At 38.5% G+C, this 19,925-nt stretch overlaps 1 protein-coding gene across 1 annotated transcript in view; it reads right to left on the bottom strand.

The window, feature by feature from the left end:
• Nucleotides 1-19,925, bottom strand: part of LOC121957120 (ras-related protein Rab-26-like) — a 67,673-nt gene that overhangs the window by 31,458 nt on the left and 16,290 nt on the right. The window contains exons 3-4 of the mRNA XM_042505638.1: nucleotides 9,798-9,839; nucleotides 6,324-6,390 (exon numbers count right to left, since the gene is read on the bottom strand). Coding sequence (XP_042361572.1) covers nucleotides 6,324-6,390; nucleotides 9,798-9,839 — 109 coding nt within the window. The remainder of the gene's footprint in view (nucleotides 1-6,323; nucleotides 6,391-9,797; nucleotides 9,840-19,925) is intronic.

Here is a 19,925-nt window from a genome sequence, read left to right as displayed (position 1 = left end):
CCTGCTGTGTTTTTCAATGGTGTTTTTTTTATTTTATTGTGACCTTAATTCAAATAAAACATGCTAAAGCTGCTTAATTATCAGGTACGTCAATCTGTTTACTGCTATAATCTTGCAAAAGTGTGTATTACGGTATATGGTTAATGTTTTTCAAGTTAACATCATGAATAGAAAAAAAAATGTAAGAGCTTTTCAAAATGCAAAGATGTCTGAGTCCATGTCCCACTATCTGTCCACAGAGCAGTTCACCCAGGGATAGCTGCAGGTATTTGAGAAGCAGCGAGGGACTGTGCAGTTGAGAAAAGAAGGCGACCCAAGAGAGATGAGCATGATGCAGACTGACAGCTATGTAATAAAGCCGAGTTCTGCAAGATTTGTCCTGGAGGTGTTTCTCACGCTTCTGCTTTCACTCAATAGTTGAAGTCAGAACATAGAAAATCATAAACTGCTGCAACAAGATTTTGTGAATGGATTTATGCATGCTTTTCTGCCAGCTGTATTCTTCTACATTACATTTTTTATATTAAGCCGTTTTCCATTAATAATGCTCCAGTATCTGGAAAGGTTAGCCTCAATTGTTATTTGTGAAAAAATGAGTTTGCCAAAAAAATAATTTCTATGTTTTGTGTAAAGTATGCAGAACCTCCATTTTTTTGAGCAACAGAAACAATGGACTTAATCAAGAAGTCTCATTATATGCGAGATTCACCTGCAAATGGAAGAGTGAAATTGAGGTTTGAAGGAAGAGATGAACAGAGATTAAGAGGACAGAACTGAGAGAGACTTAATGAGAGGACCAGGAACAGACACTGGAATAGAAAGCAATAATATAACAAAAAGGGAAATTTGTGAGTCAGTTTAAAGGTGAAAACAATGACAACAATGAATAGAAAAGATAAAAACAAAGACTGAAGAACAGCAATAGGAATTGGATAAAACATTTTGTTTGTGTGTCTCTTCTTCAAATTCACACACTCACACAAACACTCTTTCAGTCTTGCGGCAGTGATTTAATTTACATCACTTCAAAACTTTTAATTTGTTCTTATTTTCATTTTCCCTTGTGAATCTTTTTATAATTTCATTTCCAATTCAAGCTTCAATGCTTGTCACTTAGTTACACAGTGTATTCTGACGCAAAATGTTCTACAGGGTCAATTTATTGTCAAACATTCAGTGAGAATCATCCTTTGTTAGAGAGTTAAAGAAAAGTTTCCAGACACATAAACAATAGATTTTGTAAGTTGTCCCAAAATATAACGCAAAATTCTCAGAAGGTGTTCTTAAGATATCACGTTCACAAAAATGAGATGAATGCAAGTTACAGTTCATCGTTGAGTCCAAGTGGACATTTGTGCCAAATTTAAGGAAACTCCCAGGTGTTCATGAGATATTGCGTTCACAAGAATAGCACAGACGGACAACATGAAAAAAATAATGCCACTGGCCATGACTATCGTCAGCGCGGAGGCATACAAAGTTGATGATTACCCATTTACCATTTCCACTGATATTATCTTTTAGGCTGTAAGCACGCACACCATTAGGTTTGATGTCGTGGTTGGGCATGATTGATCAGACTGAATAGATCATTGCTTTTTCAAATGATTTAAAACATGAGTGAACAATAGTCATAGGCACAACCAATTCCTGTGAATCACACCTACTGCAAAATGGTGAAATTGATGGGTACATTAGAAATAATTTTACAAAATGTCCAAACTTTGGAGGGGAACCTGTTAACTTAATTATTTTGTACTTAAAGTTTATAGATGTTTTTTTTATTTTAACTAATTTTTCCCCAGATTTTATAGGGTTCTCTAGCATTCAGGTGCTGTGGGCTGAAGCATCTTTCCAATACAGAGGAGGTGAAAACAAATTTTTAAAAAAAAGATTGCACATTGGATATTGATATGAATTCACATTTGTGAGCAAAAAAAAAAAAAAAAAAAAGGTAAATCTCCAATCTGAGAGAGCACTCCATCTGTCACACTCCATCAGTCTGGGATGGGACAAATAAATGATTGTGCAAAACGACTGCATGAAAGGAGACTTACGGGCCATTATGTTTTTTCCTTTTTCACTCAGGAAACTAGATGCAATTAAAGTGAAATGTTTTGCAGACATTTATTTCTGTCCTCTCTGAGCATACCTGTAATTTCAATTCCCTTTTCATGTTTTCTCCTTTTCTTTTTAATCCCCAATTTTTCTCACTATGGCTCTGTTTTGTCACAGTATAAACTAAACCGCAATATGCATATAAACGGTTGAAGAAATCCTGAAAACAGAACTAGATACTGAATTTTCACACAAAAATGAGCTAAGAAAAATATCTGATGGCTGTCTACACCATTTCTCCCACACAGCGCATACAGTGCATTTTCACCACCATCTAAAATAGTCCTCTCTACATGTATCTCTCTCTCGTCCTCTTCCTCTCCTAACTCACTGAGTCCCTCCACCCTCCCACACTCATCCTCTCTCTGGATGCAGCAGCACTTAGCTCTGGATTTACGTTCAGCTTCGCTCCGGCCACAAAAAAGTTACAGCAATGACAATTAACTTCATCAATGAAAATTCACCTTGGCCAGTGTGTGTTTGCATATAAAATGCTGTGTGTGTGTGTGTGTGTGTGTGTGTGTGTGTGTGTGTGTGTAAATGAGTTTAAGGTCATAAAAGTACTCCTGTCATCACTCCTATCTGCAAATCCTTCAGTATGTCATAATGTCACTGTCATTTGCTCAAACATCAATATTGTTGCATATAAATATAGCAGAAACAAGCCATAAAACAACTACAGTAACATGTGACTAGCTGAGGTGTTACTGTGACCATGAGCAGATATTAAATTGGTGGTCGTTGGCGTTCAACATAGTACAGCTTCCAGGCCTCAAGTTATCATCATTTATTATTAAAAGCTGGAGGCGTAAGACTTTTCAGTGTTGTCAAAAACACTGCATTATGGACTGGTGCCACTAAATTTGGCATAATGTTGCTGGTAAAGTTCTGCAACGTTGCTTACTTTAAAGCAAAATGAGATTTAATTTTGCGTAGTAACCGTCAAACCAGCCTTTTACTAATGCACATTTCTGGGCACATTCCCTTTCTTTTATTTTGTATTTTTCATTTATATATTTAATTCATTTTATATTTTTACTGAATTCTTATTTTAATACTTCTTATTTACAATTATATTATTCTCTATGCTTAGCATCAGTGTGACTGTATGATTCTCAATTAAACCCCCGGGGATGAATAAAGTATTTCTGATTCAGAGTACCAATGTCGTGCTGTTGGTGTTAGCTAAAAATAAAACAAAAACAGTAATAAAGTGCTATTGAACATAAAATTACTTACTGCCCCGTTAAATCTTTCTGCACACATCTTGAGTGTACAATTTCACAATCTACAGATAAATGAGCACAACTACTTTAACCCCCTGCCACACAGCACTTAATGATTCATATACAATTCAAGGAGTAACTTTCCCAATGTCGGCTGGTTTTTCCCAGAGATACTCTGATGTACACAGGCATACAGTTCAGCTTAAAACAGGCAAAAATCACCAGGGCTACCCCTAAAACTGTTTGTGTTACACGATCGGTTCACTGCGCAGATAGAAGGAAGGACAAAAGCACACTTTGCAGAAAGAAACTGAGTTTGTTTTCAGAGTTCATGGCAAGCTCACAGAGACTGACAGTCTCGAGTTTACACACACACACAGTGTGAAGGTAAGCAGGCAGATCAAAAGCTACATGCTTGTGTTTGAACAAAATACCGAAAGCTCGGGAAACCAAAGTAGCAGAGCCTTTTGTACAACACTTCAGAGACTTCAAAAACTCACTGACAGTCTGTTGCTGAAACAGGAGTTTGTTCAGGTTAGACAAAGTTGCAGGGAATCACAGTCAGCAACATTTATAGGCTCGGTATCTTCATGAGTGTTCAAGTGATGAGTGGAAAGTTTTTTGCTGTGATATCGCCATCGGCACAGAAGGCGTTCAGCCTGTCAAGCTCTCAGAAATTCTACAAGGGCCACCAATAAAGTTTGATGTCAGATGCTATCCAAGAAATACCAGGGGCTATTTCCAATTATTTTTTCACTCGAGCTCTTAGAACAGACAGGTGAGAAGGTGACCAGCATTTCAAAAAAGGTCACATCTCTGATGATGTGAGGAGATTCTGGATGTTAACACTGTGTTCTGTGGTGTAGACAGTGCAAACCTAACCTGTGATATGCTGCACGGCACTAATGGAAAAGTAATTGAAAATCCTGACGCTGAGATGTCTAAGGCTACACCTCAAAGATGTGTGATTTGTGTATGTGTGTGGTTTTCAGATGAAGGCAAGTTCCTGAGCTGGACCTGCTAAAAGTCCTCCGGGGTCTCATAAATTCTGCTATAATATGAAGGCCAATCACTGATGCATGACGTGCATATTGAGGATGAAACACAAATCATTTGTACTCATGCAACCATAGTCTGTCACTCACACACACACACACACACACACAACCTGCCCCTGCTTAAGTTGCGTGAATTGATTATACAAAAACACCGATCCAGAAGGTAAAACTTCCCTTTGATCACACAGGGACAACCTACTGCCCAGAGAGTAAAAGACCAAACCAGGCGAAGCATTCTCCATACATATGAGGGGACAAATGACAAACACATACTGCAACATTTTGTGAATATCAAGTACCAAAAAGGAGCAGAGCCTCCATTTTCCCCCCTTGGAGAAAATGTCGGTCCAGCTTGGAAAGCTGCTCTGTGTAAGTAAAGGTAAAATCCTTTAGTCTGTCCTTCATGTTCACGTCAAGCTGTTCTTTTCTGAAATAGTGTTGTAGTGTTTGTAATTTAGCAGTAGTATTAAGTTAATCACCAACTTATCTGATAATGGATTAATAGGATAATGTAACTTTAAAGAGAAAATAAGTAAAAATTCTCTGATTACGATAAGTTTTCTATCACATGAAGAAATTTGAATGTTTGACGACCTCTCAGGTGACCATTATCAGGCCTTTCAATTAATTATAAGAATAATATTATTATAAGGCCATACTGTATATTTTTAGGAATAATAATGTGATTCTAGCTTCTATTTCTACTCCCCTATGACAGTTAACTGAATATGTTTTTTATATATTTTTTTACATTTTATAGACCAAATAACAAATCAACTGGTCAAGAAAAAAACCAACAGATTAATTGACAATGAAAATATTTGTTCGTGCCGGTCCTAGTTAGCAGTAGTGTGTGTGTGATCTGGGAAAAGAGACTCATGGATGCAACCAAGCAGCAACCTCTGACTGAAAAATGAAGCTAAGTGCAAAAAAAAAACCTAAATGGCCACTTAAGGCTCCAAAACAGAGTCAATCCGCATAGACTCCCATTTTAAAAATGCCTGAATTTACGGCAAAAAATACATTTTATTGCCTGATACAAAAAAAGACAGTTTTAAAGACAGTTTTCTGTAGCTAATTTTGACATTCATGACAACTCATCAAGATGGCAACGGCTGAAATGCTGAAATTGAAGCTATCAAGCTATCATAACTGCTGATAACAAAAACTGTTTGTGTGACTTAAATTGTTTTCTCCTTTTAATTGCTGAGAGTTTTAGGTTTTCTTGGATCTTATTGAAGCAGCTCTGCTTTGAAAAGTTTTGTGAGAAACCGATGGAGTGTTGCCACTAAGCTTTCTGAATGAGCTTGCATGGCTTATAACAACATCAAGATGAATAAAAAGTAGGCATAGACACATGCATACACACACACACACACACACACACACACACACCCATCAGTGATGACTGATTAGACATCATCAAAGTGTTGTCCTTCTATCCCAGAAGAAAAGATGTAAAACCTCAGCTCCTGATAATGCTGCAGTGAGAGGAAAAACAATCTCATCTACACCTTGACACTAATACGGCTGTGAATTATAACTGCTATAAAAATGACATTTTCATGGCAATACAGCTGCTCTACAAGAATTCTCCAAAAACTCAATTTTGTCAAATCTTAACATGCAGAGAAACAGTGTCCAATGTATATAAATGTATTTCAGAGCTTCTTTTTCTCCCTCAATGTATCAAATGGTTAAAAAAAAACAAAAAAACACCACCAACAACAACAACACTCAAACACAACACTCAAACTGCACTCCAATGAGGCCAAAATCTGCATATTAGGTTGCATGTCAAGTATCTCAAGAGTAATAGTAAACAGAGATTGCTTTTTAACTCAGAAACGAATCCTCTGTTGTATAACAATCTCATAACCGTACAGAAGTGTGTACGTGTGTGTGTGTGCGAGTGTCTCACCATGGGCGTCACGGTAGTAGGCATGAGTGACACTGCGGAACCGCTCCTGTCCAGCTGTATCCCAGATCTGCAGAGAATAAGAGAGCAAGGTAATTACCAAATAGAATAAGAAGTTTCTATGTGTTTAATAAGTTCTCTGTTTGCTCATCCGTTCTGCTTGAGCTCATTGTGAAACCCTCCATCCACTTTATTCCTGTGATACTGGATAAGTCTGGAATATGGAAATAAGATATGCAGGACTACTGAACAAATCATTGCCTTATGAATTCAGCACTGAAAAATATATGTACTAAAAGCTGAGCTCAGTGATTTTTTTGGTTACTTGGGGGCAGCGCAGCAAGCTGTAGAACACATTACTGACATTGGGGATGTCAGTTTGGTTAACTTTGCTTTTGAGCCAGTAACTAACCTGTTAAATTCTAAGATAAATTGTGAAATTTAGGGCCTTTTCTTTCAGTCTGGCACTTCATTGACTCAGTGACCTTTAGCATTGCATTTCAAAGTGCCATCCATTTAGAGCCGCTAAAATTGAAATGTTTTGTAATTTAAATATCTTCTCTTATTTCTGCTGGCTTTGCTGACAGACAGCTGGCTGGAAGCAGGAGCATATGCAAACGTAGTGCTCACTGCCGGCCCTCCAACCTTTACTGGTTAGCTGATATTGGCCGCTCTGCACTGCTAACCACCAAGGCACTCATTTGCGAGTGTCTCTGGTCCAGCTACTGGACAGCGTTGCTGCAGAAACATGGTGGCCATCCTCCGATCTCCCCACAGGTATCCTGAGAGAGTAAGTGGCTTCATTTTAATTTGCAAAACCCCTTCAACATTGTTAATGGCACAATGTTTCCACAGCAATGCTGTTGGGCTGGGATGGCCCTTCTAATGGTAATCATCGCCAAATGAGCAGCACTGCTTGCTCGCTCCCATCAGACCCCGAGCAGTAAAATGAAGAGTCGGATATTAAAGCTAAAGATCAATATGCATAACCAGTCAATCACTATTCTTCATGGTTAACCAATTAATGGTTATCTGTTGACATCCCTAATCAATATATTAATAATCCTTAAGCTTGTGTCTGTCTGCAAATGGTTATGTATGTAGGCTTACACATCAGCAGACTTGGAGCAAAAGTAGTATTAATTAGGAGTCATGTTTACTTCCACCTGATCAATGTAAGTCCAATACTTTCCTGCCATTTGGTGCTGGGCAGGTGGCACACATTGTAAAACCTCATAATTCAAACTGTTTGAGGAAACTGATTGCTTTTAACCGTTTAAGTTTATTAACTTAAACAATTAAAGCAAACAAATCTTTGATTTGTGTACAGTAACTAAATTGCTTAGGTAATGTAACTTGGGTAAATAAAGTTACTATTACTAACAGCATTCAGGTAATTGAAATTAAATATATAAAGTATTTTGCACCTAAAATGTTTCCCTTAACTTGGTAAAAATGCACATGGATTTATCAAAGCTTTTTGTGTTGCTGAAAACAGCTTTCTGTTGCGACTGGAAAAATTGTCTGGCCAGAGTAATGAGAGTAAACCAAAACACCAATGTTAAGGGGAGTTTATCAAAACAATGTGCAAAAAGATGCTAAAAAACAAGATCAAGTAAACCACCATGTCATAGTTTCCCCCATACCTTCTTAAAAGTAGGGTGCTCAAAGATTTTACACACAGCCAAAAGATACAATTCTATCTTTTATTCCATCTTGGCAGCTAATGGTGTTGTTGTTTCTTGTATTGTGCTTAGCCAACATCATTGTTGCACTACTACCCCAAGTATCATTGCCAGCCATTAGCATTAGCTTTAGCATTAGCATTAGCAATAGAGTCAGCATGGTAAGCTAGTGTTAGCTAATAGTTCATTTCAGCAATAATCACATCCAATTTCATAACCGGTTGTAAGAAATATCATCATTAAATAATCTCAGTTTAACTCCAATGTCCTTATTTGAAATAGTCTCATGTTACCAATTGTTTGAATTAATCCATCTGGTGTCATCAACATATAGAGGTTCCTGGTCCAGCTGCCAAACCAGAAGTGGGTCAGTCCAAAGCCTTTTGTAGGGCAGGGAGACCAAGAATGTACCATATATAAGCAGTACATAGGGGTGTTTTTCATGGTAGGGCAGAAATGTTTTTGTACAGACCTTGAAGAAGTAGACAGTCATGATATTTATGTGTCAGGATTAATTGAGTGTTAATGTACATAGAAATTTTAGTTTTTGCGTATAAAGTTTGCATATGTTGCTTCATTGAATCCTATTCCATAGACTCTAAAAACAATAAATGTAGCCGCAGTGACTTCACCCACTGGTTTGTGGACTCCCATTTTGAAACTTATTTTGAGTTTATTTTGCTCCTAAGTTTGTCAGTTCAACATGCGGGTCAATCAGAATTTAATTCCCTTTTGGGGCCAGCCTCAAGTGGAACTGCCACTTGGTCACGGCACACATTGTTTGTATTATTTTTCCCGACTATTCCTAATCTTTAGCACAGTGTGGGTCATGATATTGAATATTACTTAGCTCTGGTTGGTGCCATTCATCCCATTGACCAACCACAGTGGAATAAGGCTAATTAAGTCTGTCTTTTTCCCATCAGGCATCAGTCTTATCACAATTTGGCTCCAATGGCAGTTACATTTTCGTCTCTCCCTAGAGCAAACCTGTGCAGGTTGACTGCACCCCTCACTTGATTTTTGTGGATTTGTTGCAGCATTTTTTCTGGACCCTCTTTCTTCTCTCTCTCTGTTTCTCTGTGACATGTCAGCGTTGACGCTGAATCTGCCTCCTGATTGCCCCCCATGGCAACCGTTCCCTCCAGGATCCAAAAGCTGGTAATGAAAAACGTCAATTACTGGAGGAAAAATAACTCTCCCTCTCACTGTTTGTAGGCTACAGGGTGCTCTGCAAATGGACTTTAAGCCAATTAACCCCAAATGAATACACGACAGAGAAAAGGCTCACTCCACCAGCCTCCGTTTACACCTAATTAAGATCATTAGAGATGATTCAGATAATTATTTGCTCTGTGAGAAACATCAAACATACAACAATGCTGAGCTGTAGTCAGCGTGGGTGCTAGTCCTCAAAATAGTAAAGAAGGAGAGGAGCAGGGGAAAAAATGCAAAGCCTAATGGAAGATATTTAAGGAGATGGATAAACCCTAATTATCTTTTAGGGACTTTTTCAATCAAAATCATTGATTTCCTAACAAACAAGGCCACAGACAGATCTTTAACTCACCTTTCGTGATTAGGTACATACATCAGCTAGCTATATAGCCACCACTACTAAAGCTAAAACAGGTTTTATCTTTGAGACAGGTGGAGTTGGAAACAGGATCTGACGGGCGGATACAATGCCAAAGGGCCTGCTTCTTATTCATTTGACACCTTTCTCTTGGCAACAACTCTTACATAAACCATGTAGAAACAAGTTACCATCAGTATAAATTTAACTTCTTACCTGGAGCTTCACCTTGACTCCATCAATGCTCAGGACTTTATTCTGGAAATAAAAGCAAGAAATCGTAAGTGACAGGGTTTAAATTAAAGCATGTTTTCTAACTAGCTACAGCTTCTTTAGTGTGTGGAAGAAACATCCTCAAGTGTGTGCGCATCAGTTTGTGGTTAGACACCTGGCTGAACTGTCTCTTCCTCTCATCTCCCAGCCACACTCTCCTCTTCTCTCACCATCAATATTGCATGCCTGCACCTCACTTTGGCCCCTTTTGATGAAGCCTCGCCTCTCTCCTCCAGAGGATTAACCCCCTTTGCTCTCCTTCGTCTCGCCATCTTAGGGAGACGTTCCTCTAATCTCGGCTTCGATCTGCTCCACAACACAGCAGATTGAGGCTCAGCCACATGGACGCGTGGTTTCCCAGGGCAGAGGGTGACACTATCTTGAGAGCTTGATGCACAAAGGTTAAACAACCTGCCATCAAATTCAATTCAGTGGGAGCAGGAGTTGGTCCAAGTTAAAAATAACTTGACTAAATCTAAAGCACACAAAACAATGTGCCTTATGCACACTGGGTGTTGCCAAACCTTTACAGTGCATATCTGGCCAAATTGTTTCCATAGCCATTTGCCGGCCTGGCCTGTGAGAAGAAGTGACTCAGACAGATAAATCAGCTCTGAGGTCTGGACCTGTTTTGTGCCCTCTGCTCTTCACCTTATTGACCAACAAATCTCTTGTTCCAACAACTGGGGGAGCATGACATGTAATTGATCTACACTGTATGGCCAATGTTGGACTTTCACAGCTTCCCATTTGTGAAGGAAATTAGGGATGCAAATAGTTTTTTTTTCCTGTTATCAATTAATCTATAGATAATTTTCTTGATCAACCGATTAATCACTTTGTGTATAGAAAATCAAAAAAATGTAAAAACAATAACAAAACTATTGCAATTTTCACAAACCTAATGTATTACTATGTGGTATGATTTTAGAGAAGGATTGGCATTTCTACATGAAATACACTGACAGTCTACAACCATGCCAGCAGCTCTGTGATGTTACATTGACAATCAGTGTAGGGGGGACACATTACTATTCCTTAATTTAGTAATCACATGACAGTTACTGATCATACAAGTCATTACTTGTGTTACATAATGGGTGTATTGAAACTGGTAAAACTGTTTGAAGATGTACATGCCAATAAAGCCGTCTTTAACAGAAAGAAATAATCAAATGTCCCAACAACAGCGAGACCAGTCAGTGGAGAGGTTCCTCAGCCAGCTCAGTGTTGTACTGACTTCAAGGAGGAACAGTTTGGCTGTCAAATAATTTGGAAAACTATTCCATATGAAGAGTAACTGCTGTTTTGCAGATTAACATGGCAAAAAAAGCTGGACTAATTAGCTATAAAGCCATGATTTGGTGAGTGAGTGTGTCTGGCCCGTTAAATGCAGTTCATATGGCATTTAAGCATGTTTTTTTTACTTTTAAGGTCGTCATCATTTAATGCTGTTTGAGGTACTAGTCTCTTACATTTTTTTGATTAGTAGTTGTTGGGAAATGTCAGTCCGGAACAAAGTGGTGGACTGACCATCAGACCAACATTGCCATCCATTGGTGTGGCTAGTATAAAACGATCAATTGATTATCAAATAGATGCCTTAATTTTCTGTCAATGCACTAAGTGATGACAATACACTTAGTTTGAGGCGATATTTATTCATGCATTCCCATTTTCTCTGAGCTGTTGACTGTAGAAAATAGGAGGTCAAGTTGTTTTCCGGTGACCCACATATAGGCCTCCTGGTATGCCAATGTGGGCTACATCACCTGGTGCCACAGCAACACTCAAAAGCCCCCAACTGCCCCCACTAAAGCTTTTCCTGAAAGTCGCTGCTGACCTTCTAAATCCCTGATCCCCGAGGAGAAACAGAAGATATTCAACCCTGATAAGATGCGGCTAATCTGTCAGCAGAGCACTTAGAAATAGATACGGTCTTTGTTGACGCGTTCGGTTGATTCACCTCCCTGAGAGTTGCAAGGGAGCAATCTCATACATATTCACTGGCAAGTCAAGCTCTAGTTTGTAAGTGCACTCTGATAGGAATCGGAGTCTCAAAAGACTTCCTCCCTGTTGTTGTTGTCACTAAAAACAACCCACAATGTGCTCGGAGGCTTCATAAATATTTAGTGACCCAGAAAAAGAGGCTCATGATATCACAGAGGATTTTGGATGTTTAGTTGGGCTTGATTGCACTGATAATTTTGTTGGATTTGTTAAGAGGAGTTACCTAAAATCAGACAGAATAGGACATAATAAGACAGATTTAATGAGCACTGAGAGTTTGGGCTGAGCAGGATAAAAAAGTATCTGAGCAGCTTATATGACTAAGTCTACTGTGGTAAGACGGGAGACTTAAGGTATTGTAGATTACAGGCTGTCAATCATACTTCCAGAGAAACTGTCTCCACTTAACTTTCAAAACTTCTTCAACATCTTACAAGCTGACACCACTCAGCTCTGTTTGCTAGAATTTTCAGAGAGACGGCTGAGAAGCTCGCACCAATTTCAGGTCAATTTCATTTCCTGAGAAAAATGGCAAACACCCTCTAAACAGAACATATCTTCAAACAGAAACTGCTCTACTTACCAGACACTGAATGTTAGCCATTTAATCTTTTTCCCTCCCAAAAGGTACATGAGTGAGAAGGTACAGTCAGTGCAGAATGACTCTAACAGCACTTCACAAGGATCATAAATTACAGATGCACGAGGAGCTTTCACAGGGGCCCGTGAAGTGTGAGCCAATAAAACATTAATGGCAGCGGTGTGAGGCAGAGAACGGGAGCATGATGGCCACAAAAAGGTTGTGTACCAGACAAATTCACTGTACTGATAAAAAATAATAGCTGCAGTTCCTCATGTCTTTTCTTTCACTGTGAGGGCTCAGTGATGCATGAGGCTGCCTGGCCTCAACACACACGTCAGAAATCAAAGCAATGGGAGAAATAAGTTAAAGAAGTGAGGGCATGGAGGCGCAGAGAGGCAGAGCTCTACTCTGCAGTCAATACAACTCCCAGCTGTCAAGTTTTCTAAGTCATGCTGACACAGACATATGCACACACTCACATATACTGTACCCACAAACACATTCAAGCCCTTTGCCCTCCCTGCCTGCAGAAGGTGCTCATTTTAACAGCCGTGTTTCATGATGGTTATGAAAGAAGTTTGCTCCCTTTACACTCAGTGGAGGGCAATAAAGTTTAAGTCATTTTATTTATTACTACATCAATATATTTCATGATATAGTAAATTTTCTCAAAGATTTATTGAAAAATCATTCATAGATAAAATAAAAACATAGGAATGTGTCATTTCTGCTCATCCAGTGAATTAAAACATCTGGTAAATCAAAATAATGTCTTCACATTGCTGCAAAAATCCTGTTAATCCAAATTTCTGTCGTATTACAGTGTATGTTGTCATGATGCGCAAACCTATTTCACACCAATTAAAAAGCGTTACCGATCCTCTTTATCCCTTCTCATTCCTTTCCTCCCCATCTTACTTCTTCTTAAACACAGTCTCATGTTAGAGCTTGTACAAATCAAAGTTTTTGGCCATTTTTTTTGCACAAAAGAAGCATATTTTCCTAGCACATGAGCCATGCAAGATGATCTTTGCCTCTGTAAATTTCAGATCTTTATTGCTCATTAGAATCTTTTTAATGTGACCACAATACATACATTTACCAGACAAAATCATGTCTGTAATTTAAAGGTTAATTACAGACAATTTTTATAAAAAAGTGATAGTTAAACATGCTGTGATATTTTAGAAACTAGGGTTAAAATTATTTCTCAAGAAACTCGATAATTAAGAATCATCTATGTAAATTATTTGCAGCCCAGTTTTTATTTAATTCATATATTTATATACATGCATGCATGCATTGTGTTTCACACAGATGATCACTACTGTTGCGCAACACTCTTGCTGTGTACAGGTGACGTGATTTGATGGCACGCATTTCAAGATGGAGGGAGTGAGAGAAAATAGCGAGGGGCTAAATGAAGAGACAGGCCAGACAAAATGACAAAAAGTGTCCTAAGTTTGGAATCATTTCAAGCTGGAACAAAACGAAAACCCTGTACAGAGCACCTTTTATAAAACTGAACAAATCTACCACAATAACATAACATCAATACACTACATCAGTCCAGGGAGTGGACCCGACACAAGATAACATCAATATAGCATTTGACAAAAATCCATATGATTGCAAGTTGAAATGAGCGTTGGCAAAGAATGTATGTAAATTATGGCTGATTATGCCAATTTGCAGCCAGCTCTGCGTTGTTGCAGTGTCGGCAGTAATGATAAATGCAAAAGAAAAACACTTAGCCTCCCTCTGTGGTGCCAGAGCCTTGAGTTCCCCGCTAATCTGCCAGCAAAAGTCTGTCACATGACTTAAAACTGGGGACCCAACTGTCAGATGAGTGAAAAGCTCCAGGCAGCACAGTGGGAAACCAAACACTTTATATGTACACAAAGTCGCAAACTGATATGACACAGAGCTGGTTGAAAATCTTGTTGAAAATCAGTAGTTACCCTTTTAAGAACATAAATCAGCATGGTAACTGGTTTGGCTTCTACAAACTGGCTGCAGCACGACAGCAAAACAGAGCTAACCTGTGGACATAACCACAGAAAATGAAATATTGCAGTGAATTTGTGAAAGCCTGAGCTTCATTCATAGTATAATAATAATAATTATTATTATTATTATTATGACAGTCACACACATACACACACACACTTACTCCCCTCACAGCAATCGATTAAATACCCCAGAAAGCAAAATATCAAGCGGTGCAAGTTGCAAATGAAGCCTATTACTGTAAGCAATTTAAGCACTTATAATGATTTTTCTAAAAAGGAAGCCAATTAGTTGTTTATTTAAAAGACCCTATTTTCTCGTTTGCATATTTACTATTTTTTAATTAAAAAAAAGGTTTTCTTGTCTTATTACTTGATTAATTGATGGATTTATCAGTCGAATACTTGAAATACATTACTGTCTAATTATGGCCTCCCTTCTCCCTCTCTCCTTTTCTCTTGATCTTGGATACAGCAGCGTCAGCATTTTCAAACCACAAGAAGCTCTTTCACAAATACATTCAATTAAAATGCACTGGGTATTCTCCTGTTGACAGAGACAGCACAATAAATCACATTACACCAGACACACACATAATGCAACTTGTAGACGCTGTGGGATTCATTCATTGACTTGCTGACTTCAGCTCCTATGCTAACAATAAATTCAAGTGGTAATAATTGCATGTATCTCAAATTGTTGGAAAGATTAATTTAATAAAATACTTATTAGTGTCATGTCTTTACTTGTATAGTTACTTTTATGTGTAATTGTTCTGTTTTTATGATGCAAATTTGGTAAACATATAGAAGAATGTCTATGTAAACATACCAAGTGAACATTAATTAATCTCAATCTTATTCCAGGAATTCTGGGAGGATATGCAGAGCTAAAAAGGAAGGTTTTGAGCTCTTTGTCTCAGCTTTGACTGAAAAAAAGCAAAGTCTGCTTCCACATAACACTTCAGTTTGTGCTTGATATGTAATTCCTGTTATTGACGTTTTCACTTGGGTGACCTGGTGAAGTTGAAAAAGAGACTAATTGAAAGAGCAGTGGGCCTTTGGGCCCTTTCACAATGGAAACACTGAATAACAAAATAAAAAAATAAATGGGCTTCCTCCTCCATTTCTATGACACCACAGCATGAGTGGAGCAAGAGGGCTGCTGCAAAAAATAGAAAAAAAATACACAAGCTGCTATTCTGGGGTTGAGGCCAGCACTGATGATTAGAAGTTGAAAGCTGCAGAGGATCAAGACTTTTGACAGTCTACCACACCTGCATTTAAGAGTAACTAAACCCACCCTTTTGGCTTGAGTGCCTGCACCCTAAAATGTGAAAAAAGGTTTCAAAATGGGCAGGGCTAGGAGGGGGACAAAGACGTGCCCAGTTACCCAATTGTGCTGCCTCTCGATCCACAGTACCTCCCTGTCCCCTGCACACACACAACGTTTGTGTGGCAACAGGGGGGCTTGGTTGGTGCTGAAAGCAGGGTCCTGCCACCAGGATCAGCCACGAGCAAATTCAATTGCAATAGCAAGGTTTTAAACTTCAGACGGCATATGTAAAATTTTAATACTTTGTACTCAGATCTCACGAGTTGGACCTGAATCAATCAAAACAAAAAAATAGCACAAAGTCTTTCAATTTGACACTTATGGGTCTGATCTAAAAGGCAAGGTCAGTGATATACTTAGATAACTGCTCTTATCCTGCTCTTTTTAAATCCGTCCATGTTTTATATAAAAGCTGCTTCTTAGAGAAAGCCGCAGGTTTGCTTTTGATCTTTTACCTGTAACCTGTAGAAACACTTGCTGTGATCCAAAGGCGTCCTTAGGCAGTACGAACACACTCACAGAGCATTTATTGATGCTGCATAACAGATCCATTATTCAGCTGAATGCCATGAGGGGGAGAGCCCTGACCTCTCTGAAGCTCTTCCACCAGGATCTTTTCACACACTGGCATGATACAAATCAAAAAGCAACACAACAGTGTGCAGTACGGTTGTGTGTTTGTTGTGTCCGTGTGTGCTGCTGAATAATCATCTGCGGCTGATTCACAGGACAGAGCAGGTTCTGGGGCAAGTTGCTGGCTTGGACTCAAATATTTCTTGTCTGTCCTTCAAATTTTATGAAATCTCTTTTCTCCCCTGGTGTTCAGACATGAATACAATATACAGCACAATTTGCATAGACTGCGCACACACACAGACACACACAGATACACACACACCCCTGGTGTTCAGACATGAATGTATGAACATACATGCAATATACAGCACAATTTGCATAGATTGCATGCACACACACACACACACACACACACACACACACAGACAGACTATAAGCACAGCCAAAATGAAAATGCCTCATCCTTGCTCTTCTCTGCCCTCCCTCTCATTTTTCTCAGAGAAGCCTTTCTATTTATTTTGGTCCAGTATCATCTCAGCCTTCTCCAAAGAATATCTGCCATCACATATGTTGCTCATATGCATTAGTTTTTCTCTACTGCTGACACATTTCCTGAAATCACTACTCTTTTTAGACTATTAGAAATTTAAATAAAACACAACCACACTGACCTGTACAAGCTAAACACTGTAACTCTGCCTTTCATGTTAGTCAAATGTTGTCCTCAGAAGGCATACAAAAATGCCACATACATACTGTAAAGACTGACTGACTGATTCCTAACACAAAAACAGCAATTACTCAAGTTCTGTATAATCTGTACGTATTCTGAAAAAACATAACAAATAACTCAAATGTGCACGTGCACAAATCTAAAGCAAAACCCTGTAAAAATTACCGTGTACCCTAACAGGAATGTAAACAAACAACAGGGCATTCTAGAAAAACAAACCATTTTAACCTCATCAGCATCATGTCTTGTAGGTCTGGTCCCAGACGTCTGTTTGCATCACTTGTGACATCAGCCCTGGCCAAGCAGCAGGGGAATCCATCCCTGAATAGACTTCACAGATATGCCACTAGGCGTATTACAACCAGAGAACTGAGTGTTAATTGCAGGTTCTGATTACAATATTGAGTTTCAGACCAAGCTGTGCTATGGAGCAGCTTTTTTTTCTTTTTACAAGCTTGTCCCCATTTGGTTTGCCTTGTGGACAAACACAATTAACACTGTGAGCAACACAAGATGAAACATAACTTTTGCCAGTATGGCAGATTTAACAAGCACATCACGCCACCTGTGCTGTATGAATCTGAGTTTTGCATAAAAATAAACAAAAAAAATCATATAATCCTTAAATTTCCATCTGTTGATTTTTTTGGGCTACCAAAACCTCCATTTATTTGTGGTGCTTAAGCTCTGATCAGATCAGAGATTCCTATTTTGTAGAAAACATTGATGCATGTTGTTATTTAAAAAAAAAAAAAAAAAAAAATCTCTTAGTATGTTTAAGTTTTGCGCCGACACACCAAAGCGAATACCTTGTATGTAAAAGCCCACTTGGCAATAAACCAGATTCGGATTTTGGGTACATTTTTTTTCTACTTTGGGGAAATGTGTCTTTTATGGTAGCTGAACACATGGTTTAATTAAAATGTAGGAAACACGAATTCTCCTTTTTTTAATCTTCTTGTTTATAAGGGTATATTATTTCATATCATTCAGTATTATTATAATTACATTTCATAGGTGTAGTTAGGATTGGAACATGTCTGTAAGATGATTTTAAAACAATAAAAGTGAAAAAATAACTTGGAAAAGAAAAAGAAAATTTGATGCAGCAACTTTAAAATGGCACACATTATCTGCTTCATAAGATTTACTAACAGGATCATCCTTTAGCTAAGTCTCTAATGTCATATTTATGATTTTTTTTTAAAAAAAGGGCAGAAATCGATGACCTGTTACTTCACCCAACCTGTTATCCTCCTGATTGTCTGTTTTCTGTTACAGTTTTTTTTTCTGTTGAACAACAATCATCTCTTCCTGCTTTATGTTTCTTTACCATCTTTAATCGGCTTCATCCAGCAATGCTCCAATATTCCAACAAGTCACTTCCCACCTCTTTTATGCCGAGATTAAATATTCATGGTGCTCCTCAGAGCTTGACTCTCTAGGCCCCAGTGACATTAGGGCAGCAGGTGGCAAAGCTGCTTTTCATTAATTACAAATATCTCCCTGGGCAGAAGTGAACCCCCACTGCCCACCCAACATACACACACACACACACACACACACACACACACACACTTGGACAAACAGTCATGAAAAGCTAAATTCTTGAGAACTTGTCAAAAGGGCTTGTAGTCAGCTCACTCTTAATTCTAGAATCAGACGCACAAAAGTAATTACCAGCAAAGGTCACATATGCATACACATGTAAACAGTACATGTTTTTGTATGTGTGTCCAACTGCCTCTGGCTCACATTGTAAATTTTATTTAATCTTAATTCATTTTTTTAAGGAGAAAAAAAACATTGCTGCCACTCGATGGCATGATAAAGCTTGGCACTTTAATTGCACCCACTCAGAGAAGGCAGGCATGCAGACAGGCTGGCAGGCAGGAGAGAGAGTGAATAATAGAGAAATCAGTCAGCTATCAACTAAAAAAAACTATAAATATTAAAAAAATGTATAGAAGTAGGAAACAAGTGATAGACACATGCATAAAGAAAGCTGTGTATGAGGCGGTGAACTGTCAGTGACATGCACAGTGACATACAAAATATCAAAGAGGAGCGGAAGCTTTCAGAGGGAGATGTAATCATAGAGTCAGAGCTTGATTTTTATGATGGGTCCGTTATCGTCCTCTCATATGCCAGAGCTGCCTCTCTCCCTGCTGTCTTCTTTTTAATCTCTTTTCAGGACTTGCACTCTCATACGATGGTGTCTGCAGGTTTTATCTTTTGTCCCGAGAACCAAACTTAAAGACTCAACATACAAGGTTCAAACTAAGGCTAGATATGAATCATATAGGTTATTTAAAGGTTCAGTGTATAGGATTTAGGGGGATATATAGGAAGACATGTAATACAATAATAAGTATGTTTTATTCAGAGTAAAATCACCTGAAAATAAGAATTATGGTGTGTTCATTACCTTGGAGTAAGCCATTTATATCTAAATAGGGAGCAGGTCGTCATCTGCAGAGATTGCTAAGTTTAACTGCCATGTCTCTACAGGAGCCCAGAATGGACAAACTAAAGACTGGTTCTAGATAGGGCCACTTACATTTTCAGGGTGGCCACCGTAGTTAGCAGCCCCTCTGTGACAAGTGTTGTAAAAACAGATTTTTTTAAACTTGAAACTATGTTATTCGCTGTTTTCCCTGGTTTAAATCACTGGGTTTGTTTGTTTTGGAGAGGATGAGACCTCTACAGATAATACAATTTCTGGCAATGAAGGAATTCAAACTGGAAGAAGTTTCAGCTGGTTGCAATCTACAATCCTCACTAGGCTTGGGCGGTATTATGGTATTACAGTAAACCGGGCTAT

This window comes from Plectropomus leopardus, chromosome 17 (genome assembly GCF_008729295.1).
Source record: "Plectropomus leopardus isolate mb chromosome 17, YSFRI_Pleo_2.0, whole genome shotgun sequence".
NCBI classification, from domain to species: domain Eukaryota; kingdom Metazoa; phylum Chordata; class Actinopteri; order Perciformes; family Serranidae; genus Plectropomus; species Plectropomus leopardus.
Note: the sequence above shows the minus strand (reverse complement) of the source record. Positions and strands in the feature narration are given on the sequence as shown.